Source organism: Panulirus ornatus, chromosome 28 (genome assembly GCF_036320965.1).
Source record: "Panulirus ornatus isolate Po-2019 chromosome 28, ASM3632096v1, whole genome shotgun sequence".
In the NCBI taxonomy this organism is placed as follows: domain Eukaryota; kingdom Metazoa; phylum Arthropoda; class Malacostraca; order Decapoda; family Palinuridae; genus Panulirus; species Panulirus ornatus.
The window spans coordinates 15,310,779-15,325,147 of record NC_092251.1 but is presented as its reverse complement, the minus strand read 5'-3'; the positions used below and the strand labels follow the sequence as shown (position 1 = coordinate 15,325,147).

Below are 14,369 nucleotides of genomic sequence, written 5' to 3'. Positions count from 1 at the left end.
TCCCATATGGGTCATGGGGGGATCAAAGCCCTCACATGCTCCATTCTCAGTGATTTAGAGCTAATTATATCCTACCCTACCCATATACCTGATTGGTGTGACCATTCCCCTGATATTCTAGATTTGTTTTTAATCTCTAGTCCATCTCACTGTAAATGCACAGTCTTGCCCCCAGTGGGTTCATCTGACCACACTTTCATAAATGTATGTTTTCTAATGGCACTTCCCCTCCAGCAGCCCCTTTTAAGCATAAATACTGGCACCTGAACAAAGCTGACTGGAGTAGCTTGTGTAACTTCTTTTCTGACTTTCCTAGGGTAAGTTACTGTTTCTTATGTGGTGATGCTTCTGTCTCTGCCAGATGCATAACAGAGATCATTCTTTTGGGAATGGAAGCATTTTCTCCTTGTCCTCCAAGACTACTTCTTCCAATCCATGGTTCAACCGTCTGTGTTCTTAGGACATTCAGACTGGGGATCAGGTATATTGGGCTTGGAGGTGAAGCATTCCTTTATTCAAAGGAAGTGTGATAAACTCTCCTCATCATTTACTGTTAGGTTTTTCTTGTCTTCAGCGAAGGGCATCTCTAACAACTTCTGTCTCTATAACTTTCCCTCACTTCTCCATTCTGATGGTACTATAGCCATCTCTCCCTTTGACAAAGCAACTCTCTTTGGTTCCTTTTTCTTTTCTAGCTCCACCTTGGATGACTCCAACATTCCTTTGCCCCTGATACTACTCTTACTAATTCTATGCCTCTTCTAGTAATCTCTTTTTGGACTGTCATAAAAGTGCTTCTCTCTTTGGACACATTCATGGAGTCCTGATGGCATCTATCCCTGTATACTGAGAGAGTGTGCCTCTGAACTTGCACCTTTGCATGCTTGTCTGTTCTGTTTCTGTTTAAGAACCAAAACTTTTCCTTTTTGGAAACATACTTTGATACATTCCATCCCTAAGAAGGGTGACCATTCTGACCCCTCTAACTACCGTCCTATTGCTTTGAAGTCTACCATTTCCAAAGTCTTTGAATCCCTCCTCAACTCCTATATCCATAAACACCTCGAAAATCAGTCTTCTGTCTGATTACTGGTATGGCTCCCTTAAAGCAAAATCCACTGATAATATTCTTTTCTATCTTACCATTGTCTGGTCATCATCCCTGAAAGATTTTTGGGAGTCACATGTAGTTGCCCTTGACATACCTTAGGCTTTTGCCAGGGTGTGGCATCGAGGTCTCATGTCGAAGCTCCCCTCTTTTGGCTTCCCTCCCTTATGTTGCTTCTTGATATCTAGTTTCCTGTCCGGCCGATCTAGTTCTGTTGTTGTTGATAGATCAGCCTCCCCCCTTTTCTCCATCAACAGTGGTGGCCCCTAAGGTTCTGTCCTGTCCTCAACACTTTTTTTCCTTTTTTTCAACGATTTTCTCTCCACAAATAACCCAGTGCATTCATACACTGACGACTCAATACTGCATTCATCCACATCCTTCAGTTCTGCTCCCTCTTCTCTCATTCAATCTGCATCTCATCTTGACACAGCCTCCTCAGTAAACTCAGACTTGGACAGGATATCTGAGTGGGGTAGACAAAATCTTGTTAAGTTTAATGCCTTCAAGACCCAATTTTTACCCATCTCTCTATTGAAAACTCCTCACAACTCTTGTCTCTACTTTGACTGTTCAGTAATTCCACCTTTTGACTCAATGAACAGACTTGGTATTACTGTAACATCCACTCTTTCTTGGAAACCCCTCATTACAGGAATAGCTAAGTCTGCCTCTAAGAAACTGGGTTTCCCCATTTAGATGTCTAAACTTCTCTTGTTAACAGTTGCTCCTTTTATACAAGGGATTGATTCAACCTTGTATGGTGTAATGCTCTCACATTTGGGGTGGTTCTAGCTCTGTATCCATTCTTGACATAGTTATGTCGAAAGCGGTCTGACTTATAAACTGTCCCAGGCTAACTTCCAGACTTGACCCCCTTGCCCTACGCCACAATGTTGGTTTGCTTTCCCTCTTCAATAGGTATTATTTTGGTTTTTGCTCCCGAGAGCTAGCTGCTTGTGCGCCACCACCACTAGCTAGACCATGCTATACTCAGCAAGCTGTTGCGTTGAACTTTCTACCTTCTCATGTCTTTCTAAATAACTATGATGTGACACATTTCAAAAGACAGGTCTTTCACTTTCTCAAAAATTTGTAGATAGTTTCCTTTTTTTGCAGTTTTGTAAGTCTATAATTCAATTAAGGCCTGGCCTTGATATAATTTTTGTCCATGACTGGAGGCTTTGATAAAAAAAGTAAATATGAGAGATTACCTAGGGATGTTAGTGTACTTTATTTTAATATTTCTGTTCTGGACTTTATCTTATGATGTTTTTACTTCTTCTGTTTCCCCTTTTAGAAAGTTAAAATACAAGGAGGGGAGGGTTTCTAGCCTCCCACTCCTGTCCCCTTTAGTCGCTTTCAATGACACGTGAGGAATGTGTGGGAAGTATTCTTTCTCCCCTATCCCCAGGGATAACTTGTAATATTATATTATATCATATTACTATATTTAACACTTTTTCTTGTATCAGCGAGGTAGTGCCAGGAAACAGACGAAGAATGGTCCATCCACTCATATACACACACATATATATACATAAACGCCCATACATACTCATATACTTACATATACATATCAGTATATACATACACAGGTGTATACATATATATACACATGTACATGTTTTTACTTGCTTACCTTCATCCATTCCTCTAGCTTTCGGCTACAAAGGAAATAGCATCAATGTCCCTCCCTTCAGTGAGATAGCACCAGGAAAGCAGACAAAAAAGGCCGCATTCGTTCTCACTCAGTCCCTAGCTGTCATGTGTAATGCACTGAAACCTCAGCTCCCAATCCATATCCAGGCCCCTCAGATGACCTTACCATGGTTTACCTCAGATGCTTCACTTGCCCTGGTTCAGTCCATTGACAAGTATACCTCATTGTTTCAAATCACTCTATTCCTTGCATGCCTCTCACCCTCATGTATGTTCAGGCCCTGATCGCTCAAAATCTTTTTCACTCCATCCTTCCACCTCCAATTTGGTCTCCTGCTTCTCCTTGTTCTCTTTACCTCTGACACAAATATCCTCTGCCAATCTTTCCTCTTTTATTCTCTCCATGTGTCCAAAACACTTCAACACACCCCCTTCTGCTTCTTCAACCACACTCTTTATTTCCACACATCTCTCTTACCCTTTCATTACGTACTTGATAAAACTACTTCACAACACGTTTTCCTCATACATTTCATTTCCAACACATCTACCCTCCTCCATACAACCCAATCTATAGCCCATGCCTTGCAACCATATAACATTGTTGGAACCACTATTCCTTCAAACATACCCATTTTTGCTCTCCAAGACAATGTTCTCTCTCTCCACAGATTCTTCATCACTCCCAGGACCTTTGCTCCTTTCTCCTTTCACACACTTTTCCAAACTGTCACCAAAATCTGCAGTTTCTCACCCTAATCAGCCACCAGAGCTGTATCATTGGCAAACAACAACTGACTCACTCCCAAGGCCCTCTCGTCCTAAACAGACTGCATACTCTCCTCTCTTTTCAAAATTTTGCATTTACTTCCCTAACCACCCCATCCATAAATAGATTAAACAACCATGGGGACTTTACACACCCCTGCTACAAATCGACATTCACTGGGAACCAATCACTCTCCTCTCTTCCTACTCTTATACGTATATGCCTTACATCCTTATAGTAACTTATCTCCTGCACCTTATCCTCATAAAACCTTCCAAAAAGCATCTCTATCAACCCTATCATATGCCTTCTCCTGATCCATAAATGCTACATACAAATCCATCTGTTTCTCTAAGTATTTCTTGCATACATTCTTCAAAGCAAACACCTGATCCACACATCCTCTACCACTTCTGAAACCACACTGCTCTTCCCCAGTCTGATGCTCTGCACAAGCCTTCACCCTCTCAATCAATACCCTCCCATATGATTTCCCAGGAACACTCACCAAACTTATACCTCTTTAGTTTGAACACTCACCCTTATCCCCTTTGCATTTGTATAGTGGCACTATGCATGTATTCTACCAATCCTCAGGCACATCACCATTATCCATACATGCATTGAACATCTGCATCAACAAGTCAACAACACAGTCACTTTTTTTTTTTCAACAAATTCCACTGCAATACCATTCCAACCTGCTGCCTTGCCAGATTTCCTCTTCTGCAAAGCTTTCATTCCCTCTTATCTCTTTACCAAACCATTCTCCCTGACCCTCTCACTTTGCACACCACCCTGACCAAAATACCCTATATCTGCCACTCTGTCATCAAACACATTCAACATGCCTTCAAAATACTCACTCCATCTCCTCACTTCATATCTACCTGTTATTACTTCCCCTCTTGCCCTTTTCACCATCATTCCCGATTGTTCTCTTGTCTTATGCACATTATTTACCTCCTTCCAAAACATCTTTTTATTCTCCCTGAAATTAAATGAAACACTTTCACCCCAACTCGCATTTGCCCTCTTTTTGACCTCTTACACCTTTTTCTTGACCTCTTGCCACTTTCTTTTATACATCTTCCAGGCATTTGCACTACTTCCCTGCAAGTATTGTCCAAATGCCTCTCCTTTCTCTTTTGCTAACAACCTTACTTCTTCATCCCACTACTCACTACCCTTTCTAATCTTCCCACCTCCTTCCTTCCTCATGCCACATGCATCTTTTGTGCAAGCCATCACTACTTCCCTAAATACATCCCATTCCTCACCTGCTCCCCTCATATCATTTGCTTTCACCTTTTGCCATTCTACACTCAGTCTCTCCTAGTACTTCCTCATACAAGTCTCCTTTCCAAGCACGCTAACTCTCACCACTCTCTTCCCCCTAATGTTCTCTCTTCTTTTCTGGAAACCCGTACAAATCTTCACCTTCGCCTCCACAAGATAGTGATCCAACATCCCTCCAGCTGCTCCTCTCAGTATATTAACATCCTGAAGTCTCTCCTTTACACGCCTATCAATTAACACGTAATCCAATAATGTACTTTGACTATCTCTTCTACTTAGATATGTATACTTATGTATATCTCTCTTTTTAAACCAGATATTCCCAATTACCTGTCCTTTTTCAGCACACAAATCCACAAGCTTTTCACCATTTCCATTTACAACACTGAACACTCCATGTACACCAGTTATACCCTCAACTGCCACATTACTCACCTTCGCATTTAAATCACCCATCACTGTGATCTGGTCTCATGCATCAAAGCTGCTAACACACTCACTCAGCTGCTCCCAAAACACTTTTCTTTCATGATCTTTCTTCTCATGACCAGGTGCAAAGGCACCAATAATCACCCATCTGTCTCCATCCACTTTCAGTTGTACCCAAATCAATCTAGAATTTACTTTCTTGCACTCTATCACATACTCCCACAACTGCTACAGGAGTAATGCTACTCCTTCCATAACTCTTGTCCTCTCACCAACCCACGACTATACTCCCAGAATATCTAGGTTTCTTTCCTCAAACATACTACCTATCTCTCCTTTCTTCTCATCTTTGTTACATCCACACACATTCAGCCTTTGAGGAGGATGAGCACTCCTCGCTGGACTCCTTTTTCTCTTTCCCTTTGTAGAAATTTGAATACAAGGAGGGGAAGTGATTCCAGACCCCTGCTCCTGTAAATTTTATCAGTTGCCTCATGAGATTGGGTTTTTGTTATTATCATTATACTTTGTCGCTGTCTCCCGCTTCAGTGAGGTAGCGAAAGGAAACAGACGAAAGAATGGCCCAACCCACCCACATACACCTGTATATACATACACTTCTACACATGCACATATACATACCCACATATCTCAACATATACGTATATTTTTATTATTTTTATTTATTTTGCTTTGTTGCTGTCTCCCGCGTTTGCGAGGTAGCGCAAGGAAACAGACGAAAGAAATGGCCCAACCCACCCCATACACAATGTATATACATACACGTCCACACACGCAAATATACATACCTATACATCTCAATGTACACATATATATACACACACAGACACATACATATATACCCATGCACACAATTCACACTGTCTGCCTTTATTCATTCCCATCGCCACCTCGCCACACATGGAATACCATCCCCCTCCCCCCTCATGTGTGCGAGGTAGCACTAGGAAAAGACAACAAAGGCCCCATTCGTTCACACTCAGTCTCTAGCTGTCATGCAATAATGCCCGAAACCACAGCTCCCTTTCCACATCCAGGCCCCACACAACTTTCCATGGTTTACCCCAGACTCTTCACATGCCCTGATTCAATCCACTGACAGCACATCAACCCCAGTATACCACATCGATCCAATTCACTCTATTCCTTGCCCTCCTTTCGCCCTCCTGCATGTTCAGGCCCCGATCAAACAAAATCTTTTTCACTCCATCTTTCCACCTCCAATTTGGTCTCCCACTTCTCGTTCCCTCCACCTCCGACACATATATCCTCTTGGTTAATCTCTCCTCACTCATTCTCTCCATGTGCCCAAACCATTTCAAAACACCACCCTCTTCTGCTCTCTCAACCACGCTCTTTTTATTTCCATACATCTCTCTTACCCTTACATTACTTACTCGATCAAACCACCTCACACCACAGATTGTCCTCAAAGATCTCGTTTCCAGCACATCCACCCACCTCCGCACAACTCTTATCTATAGCCCATGCCTCGCAACCACATAACATTAGTGGAACCACTATTCCTTCAAACATACCCATTTTTGCTTTCCAAGATAACGTTCTCGACTTCCACACATTCTTCAACACTCCCAGAACTTTCGCCCCCTTCCCTACCCTGTGATTTACTTCTGCTTCCATGGTTGCATCCACTGCCGAATCCACTCCCAGATATCTAAAACACTTCACTTCCTCCAGTTTTTCTCCATTCAAACTTACCTCCCAATTGACTTGTCCCTCAACCCTACTGAACCTAATAACCTTGCTCTTATTCACATTTACTCCCAGCTTTCTTCTTTCACACACTTTACCAAACTCAGTCACCAGCTTCTGCAGTTTCTCGCCCGAATCAGCCACCAGCGTTGTATCATCAGCAAACAACAACTGACTCACTTCCCAAGCTCTGTCATCCACAACAGACTGCAAACTTGCCCCTCTTTCCAAAACTCTTGCATTCACCTCCCTAACAACCCCATCCATAAACAAATTAAACAACCATAGAGACATCATACACCCCTGCCGCAAACCAACATTCACTGAGAACCAATCACTTTCCTCTCTTCCTACACATACACATGCCTTACATCCTTGATAAAAACTTTTCACTGCTTCTAACAACTTACCTCCCACACCATATACTCTTAATATCTTCCACAGAGCATCTCTATCAACTCTATCATATGCCTTCTCCAGATCCATAAATGCTGCATACAAATCCATTTGCTTTTCTGAGTATTTCTCACATACATTTTTCAAAGCAGACACCTGATCCACACATGCTCTACCACTTCTGGAACCACACTGCTCTTCCCCAATCTGATGCTCTGTACATGCCTTCACCCTCTCAATCAATACCGTCCCATGTAATTTCCCAGGAATACTCAACAAACTTATACTTCTGTAATTTGAGCACTCACTCTTATCCCCTTTTCCTTTGTACAGTGGCACTATGCAAGCATTCCGCCAGTCCTCAGGACCTCAGCATGAGTAATACATACATTGAATAACCTTACCAACCAGTCATCAATACAGTCACCCCCTTTTTTACATGTTTATATTTTTCATGTTAACAGAAAATGAGTCTTTCAAGTTGAATGTACATGCTAACACATAGGAAAACCTGCTAGTCATAAGATCAAGAAAGAAAATATGGGAAATGTAGTATGAAACATAGAATCACTGAACTAACCTCTGTTAAGCTAGTATGTTTTAGTTGTCTAAATGAAGAAGGAATATTATCAGAGAATTCAAAATGCTTTCTCCTTTGAAGGGAATGTGAGTTTGCTAACTAGTGTTACAGTGTGTTTGGAGTAAAAAATATCACTCGGCAAAAAACAAACCTCTATCATGTAACAATACTTGTATGACCCCTGGAAGTCATGTGATTTATTACATTGGTGAGGCTTGGTGAAGAGTTTATGTAAGTGAGATGAGTAGTAGAGGCAAGCAGCAAAGGGTTAAGTGTGATAACAATTTGATATTGTCTTTGCGATTGAGAATGTTTCAAGTGAATGTTTGGTTCATCTTACTGTATCATGGGAAGAAATGATTTACAAGTAGAGGAGAGCAAGTAGTAAGAGAGTTCATTTGAAATATAGCTCTATGAAGTCAGTGAAGAGCTACCTACTACCACTTTCCCCATCTAGCCACACTCCTGCACACCCACACTCCTGCTTGCCCACATTCCCCCCATCACCACCTAAGCTGCCCATCCTCACAGCCATCCACCATAAAGACACCCACCTGCCCACATTTCCTTGTGGTAACATTGGTTATGGACACTGAACAGGAGAGATAACTTGAAAGATGTGCTGTGATAGAGGTGTAGGTAATGATTGCATTATTGCAAAACAGTTGCTTTGTGCAAATAGATATGGGTGAATTTATATATAGTACAGTAAATGTATTTATAGAAGTTTTTTTGGATAACAAGTTTTAAATGGGGTTGTAAATAGAGTGATGAATGATAACATATTAGAATTGTCACTGAAGTATCCAACATAGCCATGACTCTTACATGATGTCATTATTTGCCATGAATATGTACTTGAAGTAATTAGCTTAGAGAATTTTGCATTAAAACTAGAATAGAAATACTGTGTAGTGTCATGGGAGGGCACAGTGTGAAACTGATTTTGAATTGTCTTATTTTAGAGCAGATTATGAACAGGATACAGTTTCATGATTTAAGATAGAAATATGAACTGAGCATACATAACCACTGGTGTATATGCAAATCTTTATTATTGCATCAGTATAATGGATGGGTCTATTTTCATCAAATTTCTTGTCCTACAGTGTTTTGAATCCTCAGTTGAATTTGTAATTAAATAATCTGGAATTATGATACAGGGGAATTATTCAGCACCTTTCTCATGTTATAACAAAGTGGAGAAAGGTAGCTAGACTTTGAGAATTTATTTTTAAAAAGACCTGTAGTGAATATTATTAAAGTTTGATGTTGTTGGTGGCCATATTCAGCCCATGTGGTGAAGAGCCAGCGAAGCCAAGCATGGGTGGAGCAACACCAAAGCATTCCACAAAGGAGCTTGATACAAAGGTGGCAAGGAGGATAGATCAAAAGATTCTGCCTTCTACCTCCTCCTCTTGCGCTTCTCCCTCCTCTTCCTCCTCCTCTTCATCTTTTAGTGATTCCAGTGACAGTGATGTTTCACCTAAGAAGACCAAAGTTGGCAGGTAGTTGATGTAGTGCCGTGTAGCTTGATTCCTAACCGTGATAACTTTTTGAGAGACTAACTCATTTTTTTTATCACAGATTTTTATTTTTCTCTTACTAATACGCATTACTAAGAGGAATTATGAGATATCGTATTCCTTTGAACGCTTGTTTGGTCTGGCCCCCCCTCAAATGATTTTTATTACTAAGTTGGAAATATGGTGGGTAATTCATGAATGCCCCCAAACATTTTCTTTAAGAATTCCTAGAATATCATTCTTTGATGAATTCATTCTTATATTTCTTTCTTATCTGTGGACAGAGCCCTATGAGCATCTGAGAGAGCACTTGCTTGACAGTGGATTAAAACACCTGTTTACTCTTCAAAATAAAGTGTATCCATAGGTATTCACCCCTCTTCAACCATCATAAAACATGTGATGCTGGCATGAGCTTGTTCGTATGACTTAACCAAATAGCAACCAATCCAGGCTTGTGATATCATGGCATATAGGTGAAGTGACATTTAGCAGCCTCCCATTCACATTCACTTGCTTGCCAGTCCTGATTGAACATGCTAATAGTTGCTTGACATTGGTGTATTTTGTCTTTGATTTTGTTTTTGGACTAAAGGATGTTGGATGTGTCATGTCTTTTTCTCATGGATTTCCCATGACATAGTTGATAAGTTTTGTTTCATACTTAATGTAACTGTGTCAGCAAGTTAACACTAGGAACAGATGAAGAATGGCCTCATTTGCTCACAGTATCTCTCAAGCTGTAATGTACAATGCACCAAAACCAGCATTCCCTATACATAGCCAAGCCCCACAGACCTCTCTCTGTTTTCTGTGACTGCTTTGTGTGCCCTGGTTCAGCTTACTGAGAGTAAGTTGCTACTGTATACAATATCATTTTGGTTTGTTCCGTCTCATGCATCCTTACACCCTCCTGCATGCCCAGGCCACAATATCAAAGCATCTCTCACTCCATCCTTCAGTCTTGTACTCAGTATCCCCCTCCTCTTTGTTCCTTCCAGTTCTGACATATATACCTTACGAGACAGTTTTTCCTTGCTAATCTTCCCCTCTTGTCCAAAATATTGTTTTTCCTTACTAATCTTCTTTTGTCCAAAATATTTCAGCACATTCTCCTCAGCTCTCTCAGCCATATTCTTCTTACAATCACACCTCCCTCAAACCCTGTCATTTCTCATATGATCACCCTTCCTTACACCACACAATGTTCTGAAGCATATAATTTCCAATTCATATCCATTGTTTTTGGTACTTTTTTAAGTAGTGCCTATGCCTTGGTTCCATACATCAAGACTATTGTACCATCAAAAATATCCATCCCTTTCTACACATTTTCCATGCACCCAGGTTCTTTGCTTCCTCACTTGCCCTGTAGTTCGCCTCAGCTCCTTTTATTCCGTGTGCTGCCATATCCACTCTCCGGTATCTGAATCACCCCACTTCCTCGAGGCTTAGTCTTTTCACAGTCACACTCAAAGCAACCAGTTTCTCTTCCCTGTTGAGCCTCATTACCTCATTCTTATTTACAGTTGCTCTCAACCTCCTCCTTTTGCTTGCTTTCTCAAACTCAAGCACCTTTGCATTCACTGTAACCATCACTGTAACCATCACTGTAACCCAGTTGTGCATCAAAGTTGCTAACACACTCACTCCGCTGCTCCCAAAACCCTTGCCTCTCATGATCTTTCTTCTCATGACATGGTGGATAGACACCAGTATTCACCCCTCTCTCTCCATCCCTGGGAGAGAAAGAATACTTTCCACATATTCCCTGTATATTGTAGAAGGCAAATAAAAGGGGAGGGAGCGGGGGGGCTGGAAATCCTTCCCTTCCGTGTTTTAGTTTTCAAAAATAAGGAACAGAGAGTGGGTCCAAGTGAGGATATTCCATCTTAGGCTCAGTCCTCTGTTCTCAACGCTACCTTGCAAATGTAGGAAATGGGGAATGTGTTTGAAAAATATATTTATCTATTATTTGTTGTACTTTGTCGCTGTCTCCCGCGTTAACGAGGTAGCGCAGGGAAACAGACAAAAGAATGGCCCCACCCACCCACATACCCATGTATATACATAATGCCCATACATGCACATATACATACCCATACATTTCAACATATACATACATATACAAACAGAGACATATACATATATACACTTGAACATATTCATACTTGCTGCCTTCATCCATTCCCGTTGCCACCCCGCCACATATGAAATGGCACCCCCCTTCTTCCGTGCACACGCGTGAGGTAGTGCTAGGAAAAGACAACAAAGGCCGCATTCATTCAAACTCAGTCTCTAACTGTCATGTGTAATGCACCAAAACCATAGCTTCCTTTCCACATTCAGGCCCCACAGAACTTTTCATGGTTTACCCCAGACGCTTCACATGCCCTGGTTCAATCCATTGACAGCACGTCGACCCCAATATATCACATCGTTCCAATTCACTCTATTCCGTGCACAACTTTCACCCTCCTGTATGTTCAGGACCCAATCGCTCAAAATCTTTTTCACTCCATCCTTCCACCTCCAATTTGGTCTCCCACTTCTAATTCCCTCCACCTATGACACATATATCCTCTTTGTCAATCTTTCCTCACTCATTCTCTCCCTGTGACCAAACCATTTCAACACACCCTTTTCTGCTCTCTCAACCACACTCTTTTTACTACCACTCATCTCTCTTACCCTTTCATTACTTACTTGATCAAACCACCTCACACCACATACTGTCCTTAAACATCTCATTTCCAACACATCCACCCTTCTCTGTACAACCCTGTATAGCCCATGCCTCGCAACCATATAGATTGTTGGAATCAATATTCCTTCAAACATACCCATTTTTGTTCTCCAAGATAATGCTCTCTCATTCTATATATTCTTCATTGCTCCTAGAACCTTTGCCCCCTTCCACACCATGTGACTCACTTTCGCTTCCATGGTTCCATCTGCTGCTATGTCCACTCCGAGATATCTCAAACACTTCACTTCCTCCTATGTTTCTCCATTCAAATTTACATTCCATTTAACTTGCCCCTTAGCCCTAGTTGAACCTAATAACTTTGCTCTTATTCACATTTACTCTCAACTCTCTTCTATCTCACTCTTTTCCAAACTCAGTCACCAACTTCTGCCATTTCTCACACAGATCCGCCACTAGAGCTGGGTCATTGGCGAACAACTGACTGTCATCCCCAGTAGATTGCATACTTGCCCCTCTCTCCAAAACTTTTGCATTTACCTCCCTACCCACCCCATCCATAAGTAAATTATATAACCATGGGGATATCACACAACCCTGCAGTTAATCTACATTCACTGGGAACCAATCACTTTCCTCTTTTCCTACTCTTACAGATGCCTTACATCCTTAGTAAAAACTTTCCAGTGTTTTTAGCAATTTACCTCCCACACCATATACTCTTAAGACCTTCCACAAGGCATCTCTATCAACCTTATCATATACTATCTCCAGATCCATAAATGCTTCATACTAATCCATCTGTTTTTTTAGGTATTTCTTACATACATTCTTCAAAGCAAACATCTGATCCACATATCCTCTTCCACTTCTGAAACCACACTGCTCTTCCCCAATCTGATGCTCTATACATGCCTTCACCCTCTCAATCAATGCTGTCCTGTATGATTTCCCCAGAATATTCAACAAACTTATACCTCTGTAGTTTGAACATTATGTCTCTGTAGTTTGAACACTCGCCTTTATCCCCTTTGCCTTTGTACAGTGGCACTATGCATGCACATCACTAATACTCAGGCACTTCACCATGGTCCATACACACTGAATATCATTGCCAACCAATCAACAACAATGCAATACATTGCAAACCCGCTGCCTCGCCAGATTTTTATCTTCCATAAAGCTTCACCACCTCTTCTCTCTTTACCAAAGCATTCTCCCTGACCCCCTAACTTCGCACAGCACCCTGATGAAAACACGCTATATCTGTCACTCTTATCATCAAACACATTCTACCAACCTTCAAAATACTCACTCCATCTCCTGACTCCTTTATTACCTGTTATTACCTCCCCACTTGCCCCTCTTCACTGATGTTCCCATTTGTTCTCTTGTCTTATGTTCGTTGTTTACCTCCTTCCAAAACATCGCTTTATACTCCCTAAAATTTAATGATACTCTTACCCCAACTCTCATTTACCCTCTTTTTCAACCCTTGCACTTTTTTCTTGACCTCCTGACACTTTCTTTTGTACTTCTCCCAGTCATTTGTGCTACTTCCATGCAAGTATTGTCGAAATGCCTCTCTTTTCTCTTTCATTAACAACCTTACTTCTTCATCCCAACACTCACTGATCTTTCTAGTCTTCCCACCTCCCACCTTTCTTATGCCATATGCACCTTTTGTGCATGTGGAGAAGATAGAGTGAGTAATTTGAAGGTTTGTTGAATGTGTTCTGTGATAGAGTGGTAGATGTAGGATGTTTTGTTTGGGGTGGTGTGCAAAGTGAGAGGGTTAAGGAGAATTGGTTTAGTTAAGAGAGAATAGGTGGTGAAAGCCTTGCAGAAAATGAAATATGGCAAGGTGGTGGGTTTGAATGGTATTGCATTTAAATTTATTAAGAAAGCTAGTGAGTGTGTTGTTGAGTGGTTGGTAAAGATATTCAGTGTATTTATGGATCATGGTCCTGAGGCTTGGCGAAATGCTTGTATAGTGCCATTGTACAAAGGCGATGGGGATAAAGGTGAGTGTTCAAACTATAGTGTCTGTTGAGTATTCCTGGAAAATTGTATGGAAGGGTATTGATTGAGAGGGTGAAGGCATGTATAGAGATTAGGGAGGACAAGTGTGGTTTCATAAGTGGTAGAGGATGTGTCGA

General features: G+C 41.3%; 1 protein-coding gene across 2 annotated transcripts in view; it reads left to right on the top strand.

Annotated features, from left to right (window-relative positions):
• Positions 1–14,369, top strand: part of LOC139757861 (RNA polymerase-associated protein RTF1 homolog) — a 325,058-nt gene that overhangs the window by 176,500 nt on the left and 134,189 nt on the right. Inside the window, exon 8 of one of the 2 annotated variants that reach the window (XM_071678765.1) lies at positions 9,270–9,485. The exons of the other annotated variant lie outside the window; for it this stretch is intronic. Coding sequence (XP_071534866.1) covers positions 9,270–9,485 — 216 coding nt within the window. The remainder of the gene's footprint in view (positions 1–9,269; positions 9,486–14,369) is intronic. 2 annotated transcript variants of the gene reach the window in all.